This window comes from Xenopus laevis, chromosome 3S, assembly GCF_017654675.1.
Source record: "Xenopus laevis strain J_2021 chromosome 3S, Xenopus_laevis_v10.1, whole genome shotgun sequence".
NCBI lineage: Eukaryota > Metazoa > Chordata > Amphibia > Anura > Pipidae > Xenopus > Xenopus laevis.
In genome coordinates this window covers 115862046-115874089 of record NC_054376.1, presented here as the reverse complement: position 1 = coordinate 115874089, position 12044 = coordinate 115862046, and the positions used below count along the sequence as shown (strand labels likewise).

Here is a 12044-nt window from a genome sequence, read left to right as displayed (position 1 = left end):
AAAGATTAAAAAACCCCATCTGAAGCCTCTCCGATTTGCCTCAGAGGGGAAAAAATTCCTTCCTGACTCCAAAATGGCTCAATCGGACTAGTCCCTGGATCAACTTGTACTATGAGCTATCTCCCATAACCCTGTATTCCCTTACTTGCTAAAAAGCCATCCAACCCCTTCTTAAAGCTATCTAATGTATCAGCCTGTATGACTGATTCAGGGAGAGAATTCCACATCTTCACAGCTCTCACTGTAACAAACCCCTTCCGAATATTTAGGCGGAACCTCTTCTTCTAATTGGAATGGGTGACCTCGTGTCAGCTGGAAAGACCTACTGGTAAATAAAGCATTAGAGAGATTATTATATGATCCCCTTATATATTTATACATAGTTATCACATCACCCCTTAAGCGCCTCTTCTCCAGAGTGAACATCCCCAATTTGGCCAGTCTTTCCTCATAGCTAAGATTTTCAAAGCCTTTTACCAGCTTAGTTGCCCTTCTCTGTACCCTCTCTAATACAATAATGTCCTGTTTGAGTGATGGAGACCAAAACTGTACGGCATATTCTAGACGGGGCCTTACAAGTGCTCTATACAGTGGAAGAATGACCCCCTCCTCCTGTGACTCTATGCCCCTTTTAATACAGCTCAAGACCTTATTTGCCCTTGATGCTGGTGTATGCCATCAGGCCTTGGTGTCTTGTTTACATTCATTTTTATTAATGCTTTATGCACCATATCTTGAGTCAGCCACTGAGCTGAGCCATCAGTGCAGCTATGAAGTGAGCCTGGGAACTTAGACTCCTCTATTGTATACACTGAAGAAAAGAACTGATTACAAAAAATATATCAGCAATATATTTTATTATATGTCCAAAAACAGAACTGATTTAGATACCCCATGTCTCCCAATTACACCTCTATCAGATATGTATAGTTTGTGGAGAGTCTGACAGGTATGGGATCTTTTATCCGGAAACCTCTATCCAGAAAGCTTCAAATTAAAGGAAGGCAATTTCCCAAATGAGACATTTTTAGCAAATGATTACATTTTTAAAAAAAAATAATTTCCTATTTCTCAGAAATAAAAAAAAAACCAGTAGCTTGATGGTAACTAAGCAGCATGAATCCATATTGGTGGCAAAATAAACCTATTGGGTTTATTTTCTGCTTAAATTATTTTTAGCGGAGTTAAGGTATGGAGATTCAGATTACAGATACATTCTGGATAACAGGTTCCATACCTGCAGTTCAAAAATACACTGCTGTACAATATTGAGTTTTCAAGGCACTAGTTTTTCATTGCTGGCATTTCAGCTAGTCATCTAGTCAATCATAAGGTAACCTATGAGTAAGTGCCTTAAATGTAAGACTTTGTGTATATCTATTATTTGCCTAAATAAAGTCTGCAGTTCCTTTAATTCGCCTGTCTCTGTAAATGCCTGCTATTTTTCTCCATGGTCAAATAGTAAATGTACTCAGCCATACGGGGGAATATAACATAATAGTAAGCAGTTTATGATTCAAATAAAAACAAAAAGTCAATGATATTATACAATCAACACTACTGAATTAGATTTCAAACAAACATAACCTTATAAACATAAACTAGATAGCTAGATTATTGGAGTTGTAAAATTGTTTATTATAACGAAACTCAACGGAAGCTTGTACAACTGTTTGTGTGATATAATTACAGGCACTCAATGAAGTCAAACTTCCACCAGGCAGTCGGTTGAAAGTAAAAGGAGTTTATTGTGTCCATGGGCTGTGGACACAATAAACTACTTTTACTTTCAACTGACTGAGTGGTGGAAGTTTGCCTTCATTGAGTGCCTGCTCTAAAGAAATTTTCGGTTTGACTGCTCCCCGTGCTGAGGGCTCAGGGCGGTGCACCAGGGCCACTTCTTTTATGTGGTGAGTAATCACTTTCAATGTGAAACCCCCAACTACAGATTTATTCATGATATAATTACAAACAGTATTCCAGAAGTAGTGCAGCTTTAGAAAGGGATGTGTGCAGAAAGTAGTTTAAGGTTTAAAACTAGTGGTCGCCATATATCCAAGTTCTTAAGTGAAATGTGTGAACAGTGAAACTCAATTTCCATGAGTACTTATCTGCATTTGCATACAGAAAACACATTTGCAATAAGTATGATGCTCCACTCCCTTGCACCTGCACCTCTTGCCCATCCAAACCTCTTCAATGGCGATTCTTAAAATATCCTTCAATGAGCTCCAACACTAGCTGCATTCTTGACTATGGGTTTAGACCAGCTTTACAGCTTTAGATACAACTTTGTGAGTGGTAGAAGGAGTTGAAGAAATCAGAAGACTACAAAATACTCATTGAGTGTCAATCCAGTTAATAGAAAGGCATAACAGGTATGCAGATCAACACTGTCGTGAAAATCCTTGTCATCTAAACAAAAGTATTCTAGAACAAATACATTCACCAGCCGTTCATTGTAAAGCTTCTGCCAACAATAAAGATTCATCTGGTTTCAGCACTTGCTTTGTGAAATAATAAAAGCCCTTTAGAGGTAGGACTGTTCCTCCTAAGCCTTTCCAAGACGTTCAAAAAAATAAAAAAAATATATGTAGTAGCCTACTAGATACCAGTTCCTCCGCGCATACTACAGAGGAAACGGTAAAGGTTCCCCCCTTTATTAATACCCATCCAGGCATTTTTTTTGGTGGGGGGGAGAACACAGGTATAGCCTAAATTGCTATAGTACCATGTGATATTTTTATATTTTGTCTTTGAGAGGTAAGATGCTGTGTGAATATATATACCTGTATATATATATATATATACACTGAATTGCTAAATATTGGGATTTACTCACAATTGGAAGTATTTTCGGACTAACTACGGAGGAGGAATTCTGCTCGGGTTTTTAACGCTTATTTATTAATACATTTTCCAGAAAATTACCTTTGTGGGAAAAGCTCAGATGTTCATGATTTTTTTGTGAATTTTCCCCTAAATCCTATGTGTCTATTGAGACACTTAGGGGGTTATTTATCAAGGTCCGAATTGATCTCAATATCGGCTGCTACAAACTCCAATCTAACCCGCTCGGGTTTTTAACGCTTATTTATTATTACACATATATATATATATATATATATATATATATATATATATATATATATATATATATATATATATATATATATTATATATATATATATATATATATATATATACACTGAATTGCTAATATAGGGATTTACTCACAATTGGAAGTATTTTCGGACTAACTACGGAGGAGGAATTCTGATATGTATATCTTATGTATCTATTGAGACACTTAGGGGGTTATTTATCAAGGTCTGAATTTATCTCAATATCGGCTGCTACAAACTCCGATCTAACCTGCTCGGGTTTTTAACGCTTATTTATTAATACATTTTCCAGAAAATTACCTTTGTGGGAAAAGCTCAGATGTTCACGATTTTTTGGTGAATTTTCCCCTAAATCCTATGTGTCTATTGAGACACTTAGGGGGTTATTTATCAAGGTCCGAATATATCTCAATATCGGCAGCTGCTACAAACTCCAATCTAACCTGCTCGGGTTTTTAACGCTTATTTATTAATACATTTTCCAGAAAATTACCTTTGCGGGAAAAGCTCAGATTTTCATGATTTTTTCGTGAATTTTCCCCTGAAATCTCCGAATTTTTCACCTGAAGGCTCCAAAAACATCGTGAAATTGCCCGAAACCCCCGACACAACCAAAAATCAATGGGACTGTTCCCATTGACTTTTATGCAACCTCGACAGGCTTGAGATGCCGTGTTTTATATTCAGGCTTTTTAGCCCTCGGGGTTTAATAAATTCCGAAAAATTTTAGATTTTTTAAAAGCCTATTATAAAAAAAAAAATCACAAATTATTCGGATTTCGGGTATTCGGAGCTTAGTAAAACCACCCTTGGAATCTAAATGGGGTTACTGGTGAGGAACTATAACTCCAATATAACCTGCTCGGGTTTTTAACGCTTATTTATTAATACATTTTCCAGAAAATTACCTTTGCGGGAAAAGCTCTGATTTTCACGATTTTTTCGTGAATTTTCCCCTGAAATCTCCGAATTTTTCACCTGAAGGCTCCAAAAACATCGTGAAATTGCCCGAAACCCCCGACACAACCAAAAATCAATGGGACTGTTCCCATTGACTTTTATGCAACCTCGACAGGCTTGAGATGCCGTGTTTTTATATTCAGGCTTTTTAGCCCTCGGGGTTTAATAAATTCCGAAAAATTTTAGATTTTTTAAAAGCCTATTATAAAAAAAAAAAATCACAAATTATTCGGATTTCGGGTATTCGGAGCTTAGTAAAACCACCCTTGGAATCTAAATGGGGTTACTGGTGAGGAACTATAACTCTCTTCACATTTGAGAGGTTTAGATATATTTTTATGAAAATTTGTACTATATATATATTTATAATTGATTCAGCATGTGGTTCAATATACTCCAATTGTGGGAGACCCTCTATTTGTCTAAATAATAATGTGACACTTATTTTGAATATGTATGGATACTTTTAGATGGATTGACACTTTGCACGTGTGCACTTTAGAGTTAATGAGTGAGTTAATGGTAATAGCATTATGTGAATGAATTACAAATGTTGGATAAAATATATAAAATTAATAAAAAAATAAATAAAAATAAAAGCTGTCAATTTGATCCTTCCAGATGACAGATGTTGATTTATGAAAATGAATTCATTCTTTAATGGTATGGCACAGTGCTTAAACAACTTGCATTTACTGTAACAAAAAAAAAACTTTTTGAAAAATGTACATTTGGAAGATTTATCACAATTTGATTTAGCATCCCAGGGCTTATATAAGGACATATAAAATGTGGCTCTGTAAACAAAGACTTTGACTAATGTTTTAATGCCTGAAGCAGATGCTTTTAAACCTTTCACCCTAAAGTTTCCCAAGATTAAAATATCTTGCATTCCACAAAATGTAATAGCAAAACGAAATCATCTTAAGTTCGCTTAATATAAAACAGGCCCAGGGAAAATTTACTTACAGCTCATTAAATCTGTTCCATTGATTGTTAACTACAGGTACTGGATCAGTTATCTGGAAACCCATTATCTAGAAAGCTCCGAATTACAGGAAGGCCATCTCCCATAGACTCCAATTTTAATCAAATAATTAAAAGTTTTAAAAATAATTTCCCTTTTTCCCTGTAGTAATAAAACAATACTTTGTGATCCTTTCAAAAATATAATTAATCTGTATTAGAGGCAATCCTATTTGGTTTAACTAATGTGTACATTATTTTTAGTAGGCTTAAGGTATGGATATTCAAATTACAGTAGACCTCTTAACCAGAAAACCCCAGGTCTGGAGCATTTTGGACTACATGTCCCATACCTGTGTTAACAAACCTATATTTATTTTCAGTTTGATAACGTTGAAGGTAAAGCATATGCATGAAACATGCAGAAGAAAATTCGGTAGTCGCAAGATTTGAGTTTGGATATGGTCCGGTCAATTTTTGATTTACCCAAATCCTGTTGCAAAAAAGGCTCAGATATGCCCATGATTTGCTGCATCAGTTGTTCTCAAAGGGTTCTTTCTTAAAAAAAAAAAAATCTCCACCCAGGATTTGGTGCTTGAGTTCTTAGAAAGGTTCTTTAATGGCAGATATAGGAATGGGCTACTTTTGTGTCAAGTGTGTCACAAGCAGCTATTATTATTATTATTATTATTGAAGTGGTTGAAGTTGTTTGGGTCTAGAACGTTTAGTTTTTGTAGAAGCAAGCTCATTAAGGGCAGTGGTGAGAGAACTATAGTAGACAGAGGTAGCCACATTAGGACAAGAGATGGCTGAGATATTAGAGTGAAGAGAGTCAAAGGAAGAAGAGAGAGGTGACACGTCTACAGCTTGTAAGTCACGGTAAGTACGTGTTTGGGGAATAGCAGGGGGTGAGGAGGGAGTTAGTGAGAGCTGAAATGGGAGCATATTGTGATCAGAGAGGTGGAATGGTAAGTTAGTAATATTTGTGGTTGAACAGAGTCTGGTAAGTATGAGATCCAGGGTGTTACCATTGGAGTGAGAGGGGGAGTCTGAGCACAAAGATAAGCCTAGGGAGGAGGTTAGTGAAAGAAGTTTAGAGACAGAAGGGTTCTTAACGGGTATATTAAAGTCACCTAATATGATGGATGGGATGTTAGATGAAAGAAAGTAAGGAAGCCAGGCAGTAAAGTTGTCCAGAAATTGTGCAGTTGGTCCTGGTGGTCGATATATGACAGCAATGCAGAGTGAAACAGGAGAAAAGAGCCTAATGCAGTGAGCCTCAAATGAGGAGAATGATAGAGAGGGAACAGGTGGAAGAACTTTAAAAGTACAGCGGGGAGAGAGAAGCAAACCTACCCCACCTCCTGGTCTGTTACCAGGTCTGGGAGTATGAGTAAGGTGTAGGCCCCCATAGGACAGGGCAGCAGGTGAGGCGGTGTCGGTAGGAGAGAGACAGGTTTCAGTAAGTGCGAGTAGGTTAATGGAATTTGCAATGAAATGGTCGTGTTTAGTGGCGAGTTTGTTGCAGACAGATCTGGCATTCCAGAGAGCACAGGAAAGAGTAACTGGGTTTTTGGGTATAGGAGTAAGAGTTCTGTACTGTTGGAATTTGCACCGAAGAGAAGGAGCTTGTGGCCGTGTTATAACTGGGATGGGTTAAGGGCCAGGGTTTGGGGAAATGTCCCCAGCTGCCAGTAATAGAAAGGAAAGATAGACTAAGTGAGAGCGGGATTTGTAAGTTGTTAGTTTGTATGAAAAAGAGGAGTTTTGTAGAATAGCTAAACAGAGTACTTTATAAACTTCATGTGTGGCGAGGGAAGGAGAGGAGAGAAGAGAGGCTGAGATTTGTATAGAACTGGGATTTGATGGGGGAGGCAGTGGAAAATGTTTTATGAAGCATGAGAGTGAAAGGAGGAGAAATACAGGATAAGCATGTTTGGAGTAAGATGTAACAAACTGGCAGGTACAAACAAATCTGTGTTCTTCTTATCCCAGCTGGTTCAAAGTTGATAGAAGATAATCCGGTTTCTTTTGCCTTGTCAATGGCTTGTCCAGCTGCCTTGTATAACTGCCATTTCTAAGCACTTGTGAAATATTAGCACTTAGCAAATGTTAGCAATCGTGCCATGCCCCAGACACTAGTGCCTTCCCCTATACTGGGCCTGAATTTATATGTAGCTGATAGGAAAAACTAATTAATCAATTAACCAGCTAGCAAAGGGCAGAGTTTTACAGACACCAGAACCAGGTTTGGGGCTATAAAAATATCTCTTGTTCACTGAGGGGTGGACACAGATGTGTGCTTCAGATATTTATCAAAGAACTAAATCAGTATAGGCCTAATAGACAGAAGTCATTGGGGTTAACAGATACAAGAAGGGATATAAACTGTGTTACCAGAATAAGCAGTATATAGCAGTTGCAAGTATATGGATAAGCTTGTTCCTGCATCAATTCCACCATCTCTTCATTCTAATGGCTACAATACCAGGCTATTAAGATTTTCATTCATCCAGGTCATGGTATATCTAGTATAGGTAAATCTAAATCAACTGGACTTGCTGAGTAATCATTAAAGACGTTTCACTACTCATCCGAGCAGCTTCTTCAGTTCAACTGACTGGTGTGGGAAGTTCTCGGCATATAAACTCTTCTACTAATCCAATAACAATGGCACATTCTTCAAAGAGGTGACATCTGAAATTTACAGTGGTTTTGATTCTGTGTAGTTACGGTGATAGGATTACCAATGTGTCACCAGTCAAACAGTACACCGCCGTTACAAGATGTAATATTTCAGAATGCCTTGTAATAACTTCAAGATGTCTGCTGTTAGGCCTGCTCAGCCTGGTCTTACCTCTTGGCACCTTCCTTCAATCCAGGGACGCATACAAAATGGCAGCGCCCATGGCCGCCACGTGGCTAGCGATGCTGGCGTTTCGTCGCAGGCACGATGACGTCACACCCGGCACGAAGATTCGAAATAAAAAGACGCAGAGGTCACTGGTTCAATACCCAATAATAGGATTTCCTATGTGACTCCTGGTTGTTCTAATATACTGTTTATTGATGTTTCCTGGACCTTGACCCTGCCTGTTCCTTGACTGGGCTGATTTTCTGCCTGCCTGCTCAACTTCTGCCTGGACTTGATTACGCTGATTCTTGAACCCTAATCTGTACCGCAATCTTGGACTTTACCCCTAGCTTCCTCCTTGGTCTTTACTATTCCCTGGCGGGAGCCGATAGGTCCCTGACACACACACTCTTTATACACGTGCTTTTCTTTATGTCCTTATCTCTTTATGGAGAGCCTTTCCACGATGTTCACTTTATTACCTGCCCATGGGTGTTTTTCCAGTAGAAAATAATAGCGGTGAATTTAGGGGGAACTTCACAGACTTGTGAGATTTGAGGTTACTACAGTAAAACGTACCCACTATATATTCATTCCAAAGGAATGTTAGAATCATATTTATTAGTGGATGAAAGTAAGAGACTACTATTTGATTAATGTGATTGATTCTGAAAAATCCATAGGGATGAATAGAAAGTGGGTTTTCTGCGGTGAGCTCGAATCTAACATATGGATAAATCTGCCCAAAATCTCTGTCTATTGCTGGTGATATGTATTTACTGTATATGCTTCCTAAGCTGAATCCAGATTTGCCTAAAGAACATCTGGGCAGCATTTGTGCCTCCTCACTTGGTGGAACGTATGAAGAATATCACCGGCAGACAAGGCATACGTTAAGCAGGGCAAGTCCTTGCAATTTTATTTAATGCATGATGCAACGTTACAGAGAGACACTCCCCTTTGTCCTCGATTCATTACACCATGCATTAAATAAAATTACAAGGGCTTGCCCTGCTTAACGCATGTCTTGTGTGCCGGTGATTCTTCTACATTGTACTGAGGTTGCTGATACCCCTATTACTGAGCACCAAGAGCAGAGGTTTGGGAACGTAAGGTGTGTGGTTGTCTCCATTTTTTTTGGATCCTCACTTGGTGGCACATAGCAGCTTTGCAGTTGATGTACTAAGAGTGTGGTATGTATTTCTAAATCACATTAATCCAAAAATATGCAGGAAAATTCAACTGCCCAGTGTAGTGAGAAAGAGGGCGGCACAGAGGGCTAGTTATTACGGGACTATCAACACTTACTTTAAAAGGTGAACGTTAAAAGATGGAATAAAAATAATAGGTTTGACATCTCTCCCTCTCTGTCTTGTTATGTGTCCATGCAGATCATTAGTTGGCAGCTTGTTTAGATGACTGCATTTGTGCTTTATTTCAGAAACCACGCAGCGTAACGCAAATCTCTTGGAAAATATTATTGACAGCGTTCAAGACCAAGTCAACATTTCGAGAAAAAGAACTCGGAGACATGCAAGCGACGATGCCTATAACATTGAAATTCTTCTTGGAGTTGATTATTCTGTTGTAGAATTCCATGGAAAGGAATATGTTCAGAAATACCTTCTGACACTCTTAAATATTGTGAGTATTGTTTAATAGGTCCAAGCGGTTATATTGGAGTGCATTTCAGTTCAACTAATTAAAGTAGCATATGATCACTAGGCATGTTATCAAATGTAGGATGGTAGTAAATTGCACATAAACACTTAATTTGCCTAGTCTACAAATCATTAGCTAGTCAAGTCATGTGCCTATGGATTTGTGTAATGGTAGGGTAACCCAGAGATGGAACTAGGGGTAGGCAGAAGAGGCATGTGCCTAGGGCATAAACCTTGGGTGCGACAGGCATACATCTCCTGTTGCCTACCCCTAATCCTAGTCCTGCAAATGAAACCTCACTGAAGTCAAGCGAGTTCTGTAGAGGAATTGAAAGCGACTGAATTGAAATTGACTAAATCAGGGCCATAACTTCTTCAGGTCAAACCTGTAGTCCTTTGGAGGGCCTGATATGCCCTTCACGCACCCCTTGCCCATCCACCATATTTGTTAGTGAAAAAGGGGACTGATTCTGGCAGGTGATGGCTCATTGCTTTCATTCTTTGGAAAGACATAACCTGTTAACTGATCTGTAAGGAATTTGAAATCCACATCTGTGATACCAAATATACAGAACACATATGCCAAAGAAACAGAAATGTGGGGATATACAGTACTTGCACAAACAGCTTCTTTAAATGTTTTAATTTTTAGCGCTATGTTTTTTTTAATGCACAAAGTCACAAAAACAAATCTCACAAGTGACAAAAAATGTTTTGTCATTCTACAAAACGAGAACTGGGCGATCTCCATACCTCCCGACTGTCCCGTTGAGCAAAGATGCAATTGTAATTATATAAATATAAGCAGGTCTGTTGGGCAAAATGAGACTTGCAGCTTAAAGTGCAATTCACTTTCATTAGCAAAACTGTTGGAACACATAAAACATGGCCCTTAAAACTCCAAGAAATGTGTTCAAACTTTCATAATCTGCCAAATTTTTTAAAATGGCCATAAAATGGACCACTCTGCGCGCAGCAGATCTTTTTGTCCCTCTTTCAATTTTTCAAATGTTGGGAGGTATGGAACTGAGAACTGATCAAGGGCATGAAGGGATTGTAGGGCTAATGTACTAACAGTACAGGTACAAGTGCTGGAGTGCTAAGGAGTGGACAAATACTCTCTTTAGAGCAAAGGAGCATGAAGTACAGGCTACCCAGCCTGGATCTGTCAGCTTGCGTGTTCTGATCAACATATGTGGAGCCAGGAATGCAACTTGGTTTTCTTCCCAGGATTCTTGCTGTTTTGCCAGCACATAAGGGAAAGGGTCTCATCACTCCAAAATGTATTGTTAATATCAGTAAATCAGAACATATCAGTGATGTCAACAGATCAGAATTGCAGGCGCTACTGAAAAGACATTTCTCTCTGGTGCAAATTAAAATGATAAAACAGTCACCAGTTCTTTTGGAGATTATAGGTCCCTTTCTTTCTCTCCTGGTGTTGTAAGTGTTTACTTCCACAGAGAGAGCACAAATATACAGCAGTCTATTTTTATTAATAATAATAATAATTATTATAATAATAATTACATGTATTTATATTAAAGAAGACGTTTTATGTAAAAAATAAGAATATACCCGTGCATTATAGTCATTAAGATATATAAGAATTGTGCTTAAAAAAAGCAGTTTCAGGTGGATTTATTGGATATTTCTGCAAAAATCCTAATAATCCTTCCCTTGTCTTCCACTTCCTGCTCCCTGAATTCCCAGGCTGTGCAGGGGAGGTGGAGGCTTTCAGCTCACTGCACTGTAGGACAGGAACCAATCAGCAGCTTGCAGGACCTGATAGGAAACTGAAGCCTGTCTGTGCTTGTCTGACTGCAGGGCTGTGATTGGCTGTCCCCCTCCTACTGTGCTTCTGGCAGGGACAGTTAGGACACACCCACCCCTCATTTGAAACACAGACAGGGACCATCTATAGGGAGCTCCAATAAAGGGGCTATTTTTAAAGATAATATTAATTTTTAGCACCATGTAAAAGCAACACCATATATTACTCGTAATTGCCTACAAAATTAGGGTTTTTAATTTATCCTATATGTCTCCTTTAATATATATAATGGCTGTATACATTACAAAACATACAATAATCAATACAAAAGGTAAAACGGTCCCTGTCCAAAAGAGCTACTGTAGTTGGAAGGTGTGTTAAGCTCTAATTTAGCTTCATAAGATCAATCACATACCCAGCCTAAACTGAAGATTGAGGTCCACACAAACTTCATGCTGATAATGTAGAAACGACTTTATAAGCATCAACATCTTTCCTTAGGAAGGAGCACACCTGGCCCAGAGTAGTCATCTTTATTTGGAAAGCTTTGTTTATATGAGGAAAGCTCAAAGTCACAGTATAGCAGTTGTTCAATCATCCCCATCCCCAATGAGCAATATATGAGGAAGAGAATAATCAATGAGCATGTTAATAATGGAAGCCTGGGAGGTATAGCAAACGTATAAAGTCCCTGTTGCAGAAGG

General features: G+C 38.4%; 1 protein-coding gene across 1 annotated transcript in view; it reads left to right on the top strand.

Moving 5' to 3' along the window:
- The window catches only part of adamts2.S (ADAM metallopeptidase with thrombospondin type 1 motif 2 S homeolog), a 150174-nt gene that overhangs the window by 42511 nt on the left and 95619 nt on the right, over nt 1-12044 (top strand). The window contains exon 4 of the mRNA XM_018256219.2: nt 9347-9549. Coding sequence (XP_018111708.1) covers nt 9347-9549 — 203 coding nt within the window. The remainder of the gene's footprint in view (nt 1-9346; nt 9550-12044) is intronic.